Consider the following 12,752-nt stretch of genomic DNA (forward strand, 5'->3'; position numbering starts at 1 on the left):
GTCAGCGGGGCAGTGTCTGGGTGTGAGCAGGGTCTGGGTGTGAGCGGGGCAGTGTCTGGGTGTGAGCGGGGCAGGGTCTGGGTGTGAGCGGGGCAGGGTCTGGGTGTGAGCGGGGCAGTGTCTGGGTGTGAGGATCTCCAGCGTTCCCAGTCTGACCCGGAGTCTTGCTGTTTTTACAGGAGGCGATGTGTTCACACAGCAAGGAAGAGAGATTGCTGAAGGTCCACAATGTGATTCAACAACTGCCTCCCCCCAACTACAGGTCAGTATCTGCGGCACTGGGGGGGTCCGACATCAGCGGGGCAAAGAACCCATCTCTCCCTCTCTGTCTCTCTCCCTCTCTGTCTCTCTCTCTCCCTCTCTCTGTCTCTCTCTCTCTCTCTCTGTCTCTCTCTCTCTCTGTCTGTCTCTCTCTGTCTGTCTCTCTCTCTCTCTCTCTCTCTCTCTGTCTCTCTCTCTGTCTGTCTCTCTCTCTGTCTCTCTCCCTGTCTCTCTCTCTGTCTCTCTCTCTCTGTCTCTCTCTCTCTCTCTGTCTCTGTCTCTCTGTCTCTCTCTCTCTCTCTCTGTCTCTCTCTCCCTGTCTCTCTCTCTGTCTCTCTCTCTCTGTCTCTCTCTCTCTGTCTCTCTCTCTGTCTCTCTCTCTCTCTCTGTCTCTCTGTCTCTTTCTACCTCTCCCTCTCTCTCTCTGTCTCTCTCTCTGTCTCTCTCTCTCTCTGTGTCTCTCTCTCTCTGCCCCTCTCTCTCTCTCTCTCTCTCTCTCTCTCTGTCTCTCTCTCTGTCTCTCTCTCTCTCTCTGTCTCTCTCTCTCTCTGTCTCTGTCTCTCAATTCAATTCAATTTTCAATTCAAATGCTTTATTGGCATGAAAGTTTACAGGGAACCATATTGCCAAAGCTTACATAACAAAAAGTACAGTTTTCCAACATTCTGTAGGTGTCAAACAATTTTGACCTTCGTTGGGTACAGACAATATTAATTTTAAACAGTCGTTGACCCTCGTTGGGTACATTCAGTATTAATTTTTAAACAGTCATTGGGTACATTCGGTATTGATTTAAACATTCTTAATGTTTATATGTGCTATGGGTGTGCTCGTTAGTCCCTCACTGTTCCTCAGGTTGTGACATGTTGTTACATATTGGGCACCAAGGTATGGTCTGTCTCCTTCTCCCAGGGCTAATCTTAATTTTGACAGGTCATCCAATTCTTTGAAATCTGGGGTTGTTTGGCTGAGCTTGTCAAAATATATGTTTCTTGTTTTGTTGAATTTTTCGCATTTTAGGAGGAAGTACATCTCTGTCTCAACCTCGCCGGCCAGACATTGATCACATATTCTATTCTCTCTAGGCTGCCAGGATTTCTTGTATCTTCCTTTTTCAATTGCCAGTTGGTGGTCGCTTAGTCTGTACCTGGTGAGGGTCTGTCTCTATTTTGCGTCTCTGATGGTCGAGAGATAGTCTGCCAGTTTATATTCTCTTTTTAGGGCCTGGTAACATTCTAATCTGCTTTGGCTTTTGGTTATTTTGTTCCAATGTTCCAGGTAGGTTTCTTTGCATTGTTTAATGATTTGGTTCACTTGGATTGGTGTTTGGAGAGTAGTGTTGGTCTGGGACTGGTCAGGGTCCGGCTGGGTAGGAGTACTTAGTTTCAGTAACAACTGACTCAGGGGACTCATTTCTGGGTTCAGCTCTTGGGTCTGGAGGGCTTTAAAATGAAGGGTGTCTGGGGAACTAGATTTGAGGTGATTTAGAAAGTTTAGTGCTCGTTTTTGGATGTTTATTATCAGTGGGTATCTGCCTAGTTCGGCTCTACATGCATTTGTTGGTGTTGGTGTCTCTCTCTCTCTGTCTCTGTCTCTGTCTCTCTCTCTCTGTCTCTCTCTCTCTCTCTGTCTCTGTCTCTGTCTCTCTCTCTGTCTCTCTCTCTGTCTCTCTCTCTCTCTCTCTCTCTGTCTCTCTCTCTGTCAAATTCAAATCGCTTTATTGGCATGATAAGGTACATCTTATGTTGCCAAAGCATCAAAATACATTTATGGTTGAACACATAAACGCAGTTCTATTCATACAGTGTATAAACAGGTATATCCCTGAGTGTATAAATATACATTCGCCTTGTTTATATATACTCTTTTCTTAGTTTACTGGTTGTCCCTCTGTTCATGGCAAGCTGTAACATAGTGTGCCACCAGTGTTACACAGCTTCTCTCCTCCCCCAGTAGGAATGGGAGTTTTTGGTTGTCATTCAGATTTCTGAATTCAGGGCATATTTGTGAGAATTTTTGGTAGAAATTCTCCCTGATGCCCTGATATTTTCCACAGGCTGTGAGGAAGTGCATCTCTGTCTCTACTACTCCCTGACTGCAGTGAGCGCATATCCTGTCTTCTCTTGGCAGCCTGGTCTGCCTGTGTCTGCCTTTTTCGATCGCGAGGCTATGTTCGCTAAGTCTGTACCTTGTCAAGGTTCTTCTCAGTTTGTTATCCTTTACCATGGTCAGGTAATCAGCTATGTTGTATTGTCTGTTTAGGGCCAAGTAGCAATTGAGTTTGCTTTGGGTTTTTGTTGTTTCTGCCCAATATGTCAGATATTTTTCCTTTTGCTTAGCGACGATTGTGTTGGGTCGAATTCTTTGTGTTACCCTGTCACTGTCCTGGGGCTGGTTATTGTTAGTATTGTTAGTAGTTACTTCACTGAGTCCCAGGACTAGTTGACTGAGGGTATTCTTCTTTATGGTCAGCTCTTGGCATTTCAGGGCGTCGTAGTGATAGCATTGGGGGTTGCTCATTTGTAGGTGATTCCAAAATTTGGTGGCTCTTTTTTGGATAGTGATTATTAATGGATATTGGCCTAGTTCCGCCCTGCATGCATTGTTTACTGTTTTCCTTTGAGTCCGGAGGATACTTTTACAGAATTCTGCATGTAGGATCTCAATTGGGTGTTTGTCCCATTTTGCAAATTCTTGTTGTGTTAGCGGTCCCCATACCTCACTGCCATAGAGTGCAATTGGTTCAATTACTGATTTGAAAATTTTGAGCCAAATGCTAATTGGGATTTCTATTTGGATTGATTTTTTGATGGCATAGAAAGCCCTTCTTGCTTTCTCTTTCAGTTCATTCACAGCCAGTTTGAAATTTCCCGTAGAACTGATTTTTAAGCCCAAGTATGTGTAGTTAGTGGTTTGTTCAATTTTGGTTGTTCCTACTGTGAAATTTATTTTGGGTCCCTGATGTTTGGATCTTTGCTGGAACACAAGGACTTTGGTTTTTTGGGGATTTATTGTCAGGGCCCAAGTCTGGCAGTACGACTCCAGCAGGTCCAGGTTCTGCTGTAGACCCTCCTTAGTTGGTGACAGCAGAACCAGGTCGTCTGCATAGAGGAGGAATTTAACCTTGGATTCATATAGGGTGAGGCCGGGTGCTGTAGATTGTTCAAGTAGTTTTGCCAATCCATTTATGTAAATATTAAAGAGTGTCGGTGAGATTGGCGAGCCCTGCGTCACCCCCCGCCCCTGTGGGAAGTATTTTGTTTGTTTGTCTCCAATTTTAACTGCACATTTGTTGTTTGTATACATTGATTTAATTACATCATATGTTTTCCCTCCTACCCCGCTTTCGATAAGTTTCAGGAATAAACCGTCATGCCAGATGGAGTTGAAAGCCTTCTGGAAATCTACAAAGCATGCGTAGATTTTGCTTTTGTTATGGTGAACGTGTTTGTCAATTAGGGTCTGTAGGGTGAAGATATGATCAGATGTTCTATAGTTTGGCAGGAATCCAATTTGGCTTTTACTCAAGACATTGTGCTCCTCAAGGAAGTTTATAAGTCTTTTGTTTATGATGCTCATAGTCATAGAGTCATAGAGTTTTACAGCACAGAAAGAGGCCCTTCGGCCCATCGTGTCTGCGCCGCCCATCCATCCCTGTCCAGTCTAATCCCATTTTCCAGCATTTGGTCCATAGCCTTGTATGCAATGGCATTTCAAGTGCTCATCCAAATGCTTCTTGAATGTTGTGAGGGTTCCTGCCTCTAACACCCTTTCAGGCATTGAGTTCCACATTCCAACCACCCTCTGGGTGAAAAAGTTCCTCCTCAAATCCCCTCTAAATCTCCTGCCCCTTACCCTGAATCTCTGCCCCCTTGTTATTGACCCCCCTACTAAGGGGAAAAGTTCCTCTTTATCTACCCTATCTATGCCCCTCATCATTTTGTACACCTCAATCAGGTCCCCCCTCAGCCTTCTCTGCTCCAAGGAAAACAACCCCAGCCTGTCCAGCCTCTCTTCATAGCTGAGGCGCTCCATCCCAGGTAACATCCTGGTGAATCTTCTCTGCACCCTCTCCAAAGCAATCACATCCTTCCTATAGTGAGGCGACCAGAACTGCACACAGTACTCCAGCTGTGGCCTCACCAGCGTTTTGTACAGCTCCATCATTGTTAAGTCTGTGAATTATTTAGATAATTAAGACACAGACTAATGAGTAACAATAAAAACAGGTCTTTACTGGTTGGAGGTAGGGACTATACTGAATACAAGATTACTGCACAGTGCTTATATACCGGTGTGTTCACCCCCGGTATTACGTCTACAGCAGCCTGAGAAAGTAGTACATCTCTTAAGGTGGAACAGGCTTAAGCTCTCTTAAGGTGGAACAGGTTACATACACAACACTCCTCCCTTCTTAGCTTTATAGTCATCCCCCCATTTAACATAACGTAATAACATATATACATATATAACTTCATGTTTAACGTAACATATCACAGATTCAGTCTCTGCGGAAAACAGTTCACATATTCAATCTCTGTGGTGTAGTCGGTTCACGTTACTCATTCAATAGTCCTTTCATGGATTTAACAGCTTGAACTTCCGAACTGATTTGGCTCCGTTCGGAGGGACCACGTGTGTGATCTGGTAGAGGTGATAATGGTTCAGATGGGTCATCTTCTGTTTTTACTTTTCCTTTTCTGCTTCTTGGAGACTCTCTGGGCTCCATTGTCAGCTGCCACAGCTGCCAGCTGCATGCGCAGTTCCTCCTTCTCTTCCTCCTGTTTCCGTCGTAGAGCCAGCTTCTCCCGATGTTCCGTAGACTTTTGGTGCTCCTCCATGATTTCTACACTTTGGGAGTCGAAGTTACAAGCTGGGCAGGACAGGACATCGTAATATTCGGTGTCGTCCACCAGGTCATGGTAATATTCGGTGTCGTCCTGAGCTAGACCAGTGAGAGGGTCGTCTATTTCCTCCATACCCAGCTGGACGTTAGCCAGCTCTTGTTCCAAATCCAGACATCTTTCCTGAAGAGACTTCTTCATGTGTACCTCTGCATCCAGCTTTTTCTGGGCTTTCAGCAAGTCGTTTACTAGTGACCTCATTTGTGATTTTAATACTTCAACTTCCTTTGGAGATTGATTGATCGGACTATGCAATCCCTCTACCGGAGCAGCTGTTTCAGCGGTCTGTTGTTCTACATTGACGTGAGTCAGCGTACTTTTGGCATCCAATGGCTGCTCTGTTGCAGTCGTTTCAGTCTGTGTCGTCACATCAGCCATCTCAATGACTTTTGAGAGCTCCGAACCCTTTTCCTTTGAAGATCGCAGCTCGTGTTCAAGTTTTTCCCATTTCAGAGTCTTGTCCCTCAGCATATGAAGGAGTTGGCTGACCGTTAACTCTTCTGACACCAGATTATGGCACGCACGTTCAGAACCTGAATCAGCTTTGATTCGTTCGGCCTCCTCGCGCAGATGGTTGGTGTGCTCCTGCTCCATTTTCTCCATCAGTTGCTTCTGTTGACTTTCCAGATTCTCCCACTCTGTAACAAAGAACTTTTTTATTTCATTCATCTCTTGCTCAAAACGGCGAATCATTTGTTCTAATTGCTGTTGTAGTTTGAAATGGAGTTGAGTTCGAGCCCAGTGTCCCTCAAAAATGTGCATATCAGTAGACTTGACAGACTCAGAATTCTCTGTTAAACTATGTTGTTGTTGCTCAGTGGAATTCTGTGCTGAAACTTTGTCTTTTGCACATGGGTTGGTCTTACCATCATCAGTTTTAGAGTCTGGGCTGATTATCTGCACCGAGTTCTCACTCTTTATGGCTTTTAGCGAATGCCAGTCCATATTTATGTTTCTAAACCACTCCCGGCCTAGTAGTGGTGGACCTCCCTCCGGTAGCACATATAAGTCCATTATTTGACTTCCTTCGCCCTTGTTGGCCACTGCAACCTTTATTGTCCCGATGGGGTACACTCTCTGCCCCGTGTAGGTTGTCAATATAATCTCCGTATCCTGTAGGGGAATATGTTGGAATAATCTTCTGTAATCTTTCTTATTCATGACCGACAATGCCGATCCAGTGTCCAATTCCATTTTTACTTGGACTCCTTCTATCTGAAGAGTAACCCAAATTGTCTGGAGGTCTGCACCCTCACCAACGTTGAGTACCCTTAAGCTAGCCAGTTCAATACTGCTTAAGCCAGCCAGTTCATTACTGCTAGCGTCTGAATCGGACTCCTGTTCGGCCACCTTGTGTACCTTTGCGTATTTCCCTTGTGGTGACTTCTTGTTGCTGGTCTTCTTCCCTGACCTGCATACTCTAGCTATATGTCCAAGCCTACCACATGTTCTGCATTCTTGGTTTTTAAACCAACACTGGTTCTGATCATGCGTTGTCTTTCCACAACGATAACATTTGCCAGAACTCACACCCAATTTGTGTGCACTGAGCTCCGGTGACCGTAGCTGCATTACTGCCGTGCCTCTCGCTGCGGCTTCGTGTGCTGCTGCCATAGTGACCGCCTTCTCAAGCGTCAGCTCATTCTCCTCGAGCAGTCGCTTTTGTGTATCCTGTTTAAATAAACCACACACAAATTTGTCTCGTAGTGCATCTGTCAGTCCCGTTCCAAACTGGCAATATTTCGCTAATTTACGCAATTCCAGCAAATATTCAGCATTGCTTTCATGCTGTAGCTGCCTTCTGTCGTAAAATTTAAATCGTTCCGCTAGCATCAGCGGCGTGGTTTTAGATGATCTTTCAGGACAGTAACAATCTCATCGAACGTCTTATCCGCCGGTTCATCTGGTGATAACAGGTGTTTCAATTGCCCGTATGTCTTCGCACCCATTAAATTTAATAATGTTGGAGCTTTATCTTGGTCATGAATTTTATTGGCCTTACAATAATTTTTTACTCTTTCAACATATATGGCCCAATCTTCGAGGTCACTATCAAAGGTGCTAATATTCCCGTGTTTAGGCATTGTAGATTTGCAATTTCTCAGATTTTATTTTCTTTACTTGTTATCAAAGATGGCGGCTTCCCGCTCTTGCCGTCGTCCTCCGCCCACAAAATGGCGGTTTTCCCGCGCTTGGCGGTCTTCACCCGTCCCCCGACGCCGTCTCCCTTCAGCCCCCGAGTGCGGCCCTTATCTTCGCCGCGATCGCCCGAGTGCGGCCCTTATCAGCGGATGCGATCGATGGCCCGGCTGCGCCTCGCACTTGAAAGCGGCCCGGCCCTTATCAGTGCTTGCGATCGATGGCCCGGCTGCGCCTTGCACTCCAAAGCCCTTATCTCTCGATCACGATCGATGGCCCGCGCTGTGCACCACGGCTCTCGCGCCTTCAATTTCTGCAGCCGCTGCCCTTTCAGCCCGAGTGCGGCCCTTATCGGTGGTTGCGATCGATGGCCCGGCTGCGCCCCTCACTTCAAAGCGGCCCGGCCCTTATCTGCCGATCGCTATCGCCCTGTACCTGTGTCTTCCCCAGCCCTGTCTTCTACTCCGGTTCACAAGCTGATGGAGGCTTCAGGGTCCTAATGCCTGTCGCTTCCAGTGGGGTGGTGTGGTTTGAAACCTCTCTTCAACCGCCGTGGAATAACTGCCGCAGGGTAAGAACCTGACTCGTCGCCAGTGTTAAGTCTGTGAATTATTTAGTTAATTAAGACACAGACTAATGAGTAACAATAAAAACAGGTCTTTACTGGTTGGAGGTAGGGACTATACTGAATACAAGATTACTGCACAGTGCTTATATACCGGTGTGTTCACCCCCGGTATTACGTCTACAGCAGCCTGAGAAAGTAGTACATCTCTTAAGGTGGAACAGGCTTAAGCTCTCTTAAGGTGGAACAGGTTACATACACAACAATCATAACCTCCCTGCTCTTATATTCTATGCCTCGGCCAATGAAGGCAAGTATCCCATATGCCTTTTTAACCACCTTATCTACCTGCTCCGCTGCCTTCAGGGATCTATGTACATGTACACCAAGGTCCCTCTGACCCTCTGTACTTCCTAGGGCCCTACCACTCATTGTGTATTCCCTTGCCTTATTTGTCTGTCCAAAATGCATCACCTCGCACTTTTCAGGGTTAAATTCCATTTGCCACTTTTCCGCCCATCTGACCAACCCGTTTATATCGTCCTGTAGCCGGAGGCTTTCCTCCTCGCAATTTACCACCCCACCAATTTTCGTGTCATCTGCGAACTTACTGATCATACATAGAAACATAGAAACATAGAGATAGGAACAGGAGTAGGCCATTCGGCCCTTCGAGCCTGCTCCGCCATTCAATGAGATCATGGCTGATCTTCGTCTGAGATCATAGATGATCTTACCAGTTCAGTACCCCGTCCCCGCCTTTTCTCCGTAACCCTTAATCCCCTTAGCCTTCAGAAATATATCCAATTCTCTCTTGAAAATATTTATTGAATTAGCCTTCACAGCCCTCTGTGGCAGGGAATTCCACAGGCTCACCACTCTTTGAGTGAAGAAATTCTTCCTCATCTCTGTTTTAAATGATTTGCCCGCTACCTTTTACATTCTCATCCAAATCATTTATGTAGATCACGAACAACAAGGGACCCAGCACCGATCCCTGAGGTACCCCACTGGACACAGGCTTCCAGTCACAAAAGCAACCTTCAACCATCACCCTCTGCCTCCTGCCACTCAGCCAGTTTAGGATCCAACGCGCCAAGGCACCCTGGATCCCATGGGCTCTTACCTTCTTAACCAGTCTCCTATGCGGGACTTTGTCAAAAGCTTTACTGAAGTCCATGTAAACCACATCCACAGCATTTCCCTCATCCACCCCACTAGTCACCCCCTCGAAAAATTCGATCAGATTTGTCAGACATGATTTACCCTTGACAAAGCCATGCTGACTATCCCCGATTAATCCTTGCCTCTCCAAGTGGAGATTAATTTTGTCCCTCAGAATTTTTTCCAATAATTTCCCCACCACAGATGTTAGACTCACTGGCCTGTAATTCCCTGGTTTATCCCTGCTACCCTTCTTGAATAATGGTACTACGTTAGCTGTTCTCCAGTCCTCTGGTACATCCCCTGTGGCCAGAGAGGTTCTGAAAATTAGTGTCAGAGCCCCTGCAATCTCCTCCTTTGCCTCCCACAGCAGCCTGGGATACATCTCGTCCGGGCCTGGGGATTTATCCACTTTTTGGCCTGCTAAAACCGCTAGCACCTCCTCCCTCTCGATGCTAATATGTTCAAGTATGTCACAGTCCCCTTGCCCGATTTCTATGTCTGCATCGTCTTTCTCCATAGTGAACACAGATGCAAAAAATTCATTTAAAACCCCGCCTACATCCTCTGGCTCTACACACAGATTGCCACTTTGGTCCCTAATGGGCCCTACCCTTTCCCTGGTTATCCTCTTGCCCTTAATATACTTATAAAACATCTTAGGATTTTCCTTTATTTTGCTCGCCAGTGTTATTTCATGGCCCCTCCTCGCCCTCCTAATTTCTTTTTTAAGTATGCCCCTGCACTTTTTATACTCCTCTAGGGCTTCCTCTGTCTTTAGTCTTTTGTAACTGCCAAAAGCCCCCCTTTTATTTCTAATGCATTTTTGTATATTCCTTGTCATCCAAGGTTCCCTTTGCTTGTTGGTCCCACCCTTGACCTTTACAGGAACATGTTGGCGTTGTACTCTCTCAATTTCCCTTCTGAAAGTCTCCCATTGTTTTGATGTGGATTTTCCGAAAAGCAGCTGCTCCCAGTCCACTTTGGCCAGATCCTGCCTTATCATATTAAAATCGGCCTTCCCCCAATTTAGAACCCTTATTTCCGGGCCGTCTTTGTCTTTTTCCATGACCACCTTAAATCTCACCGAATTATGGTCACTGTCGCCAAAATGCTCCCCTACTGACACTTCCACCACTTGCCCGGCTACATTCCCCAGAATTAGGTCCAGTACCGCCCCCTCTCTTGTAGGACTTTCTACATGTTGGCTCAAAAAGCTCTCCTGGATGCACTTTAAGAATTCTGCACCCTCTAAGCCTTTCACACTCTGACTGTCCCAATTTATATTGGGGAAGTTGAAATCCCCCACTATTATTACCCTATTATTTTCGCACTTTTCTGAGATTTGCCTACATATCTGTTCCTCTATCTCCCCCTGACTGTTTGGGGGCCTATAGTACACTCCCAGCAAAGTGCTTGCCCCCTTTTTGTTTTTAAGTTCTACCCATATGGCCTCATTAGAGGAACCCGCTAATATATCATCCCTCCTTACAGCAGTAATTGACTCCTTAATTAATATTGCAACACCCCCTCCCCTATTACCCCCCCTCTGTCTCGCCTGAAGATTCTATACCCCGGAATATTGAGCTGCCAGTCCTGACCCTCCCTCAACCATGTCTCCGTGATAGCAACAATATCGTACTCCCATGTGTTCAACAACAACTTCAGTTCATCCACCTTATTTGCAAGACTCCTTGCATTAAAATAAATGCCTTCCAGCCCTGCCATATTCTCTTTTGCCTTCACATATTTGCTCTGCCTTCCCAGCTGACTTGTTTTTCCCTCTGTATTTGGCCATAAATCACCCCCTACTATAGCTCCACTCTGTACCCCAACCCCCTGCCAAGTTAGTTTAAACCCTCCCCAGCAGTGCTAGCAAACCTCCCCGCAAGGATATTGGTTCCCCTCTGGTTCAGGTGTAAACCGTCCGACTTGTACAAGTCCCACCTTTCCCAGAAGCAGACCCAGTGATCCAGGAAACTAAAGCCCTCCCCCCTGCACCATCCCTTTAGCCACGCATTCATCTGTTCTATCTTCCTATTCCTATACTTACTAGCACGTGAATACCTTCCCCAGGTTACTGTTTACACAGATGCCTCGATAGTTGTTTGGGTCGATTTTGTCCCCACTTTTGTATATGGGCGTTATGAGTCCTTTGTTCCAGATATCAGGGAAATAACCGACACTCAGAACCAAGTTGAAGAGTTTTAGGATAGCCAGTTTCATTTTGTCGTCTGTGTGTTTAATCATCTCGTTTAGTATGCCGTCTGTCCCGCAGGCTTTTCCTGGTCGCAGGTCCTTGAGTTTTTCAAGAAGTTCTTTTTCTGTTATTATGGAGTCTAGCGGGTTTTGGTTATCTTTTATGGCCATTTCTAGCTTTTCCAGTTTTTTGCATATTTGGTGTTGCTCTGGTCTTAGTGTGTTTTTCTGGTATAATTTTTCAAAGTGGTTTACCCATGTGTCCCCATTTTGAATGGCCAAATCGTCGTGTTGTTTTTTGTGTAGTGTATTCAAGTTGTCCCAGAAACAACTGGAATCAATGGATTCCTCCATGGAGCTGAGTGTGTTCTTAATATATTGCTCTTTTTTGGTTCTGAGTGTGTTTCTGTATTGTGTTAGTGTCTGACAATAAGTAAGGCGTAATTCCTCGTTTTCTGGATGTCTGTGTTTTTGGTTTGATATTTTTCTAAGTTTTTTCCTCATGTTATGGCAATCTGGGCCAAACCATTTTTCATAGTTTTTTGTTTTGGGTTTGTTCTTGCGAGCTTTCAAGTTTGCACTTGTTGCCAAATTATCAAAAATATTGTTTAGGTTAATAACTGCCCGGTTTACGCCTTCTTTATTGTGAGTGTATATGTTATCCAGAAAGGTGTCTAAGAGAGCTTGAGTTGATGCATTGCTAATTGTTTTCTGGTATTTTTCCGTGTCGTTTTTGGCCCATCTGTACAATTTTTTGGTGTTGTACAGTTTACTGGGTTGTGTTTCTATGTTGTTTGTTTGTGTCTTTTTGAGATACATAGTAATTTGACTGTGATCTGACAGTGTTGTTTGTGATTTGACTGTGAATGCTCTGAAAGAGGATGGGTCTAAATCTGTAATCATATAGTCTACTGTGCTGCAGCCAAGAGGTGAGCAATAGGTCGATCTTCCTAGGAGGTCTCCTATGAACCTACCATTGACAATGTACAGACCCAGGTTTCGACAGAGCTGTAGTAGCTGTTTTCCGTTGGTATTTGACTGCTTGTCGCAGTTATGCCTGTATGGAAGGGAAGGGATGTCAAAGTGGTTATTCCCGAATACGTAATTGTTTCCCTGATTATTGGTGAAGTCTGGTTCTTCGCCCGTTCTTGAGTTGAGGTCCCCACAGATCAACACGTTCCCCTGGGCCTGGTATTGGATAATTTCCCCCTCCATGTTGGAGAAGGTGTCCTCTTTAAAGTACGGGGAATCAATTGGAGGGATATAAAGTGCGCAAATGTAAACATCTTGGGTGTTTGAGGTAATCTCCCTCTCAAGTTTGAGCCACATGTGGTTTTTGCCCTTTTTTATAAATTTGATGTAATTCTTAAATTCTGTTTTAAACCAGATCAGTATGCCTCCGGAGTCTCTGCCTTGGGTTACACTTGGTAATTTATTGGAGGGGACCACCAGCTCAGTGTACCCTTGGGGACAGCCAGTGTGTCCTTTTCCTTTATACCAAGTTTCCTGTAAAATGATAA

At 45.3% G+C, this 12,752-nt stretch overlaps 1 protein-coding gene across 2 annotated transcripts in view; it reads left to right on the top strand.

The window, feature by feature from the left end:
* LOC147110156 (rho GTPase-activating protein 33-like) overlaps window positions 1-12,752 on the top strand; it is a 76,197-nt gene that overhangs the window by 1,361 nt on the left and 62,084 nt on the right. For both annotated transcript variants that reach the window (XM_086004088.1, XM_086004089.1), the window contains exon 2: window positions 180-262. In XM_086004088.1, the coding sequence (XP_085860214.1) occupies window positions 180-262 (83 nt within the window). The remainder of the gene's footprint in view (window positions 1-179; window positions 263-12,752) is intronic.

This window comes from Somniosus microcephalus, chromosome 12, assembly GCF_052327205.1.
Source record: "Somniosus microcephalus isolate GS21.2 chromosome 12, FLI_Smic_1.0, whole genome shotgun sequence".
Taxonomy (NCBI): domain Eukaryota; kingdom Metazoa; phylum Chordata; class Chondrichthyes; order Squaliformes; family Somniosidae; genus Somniosus; species Somniosus microcephalus.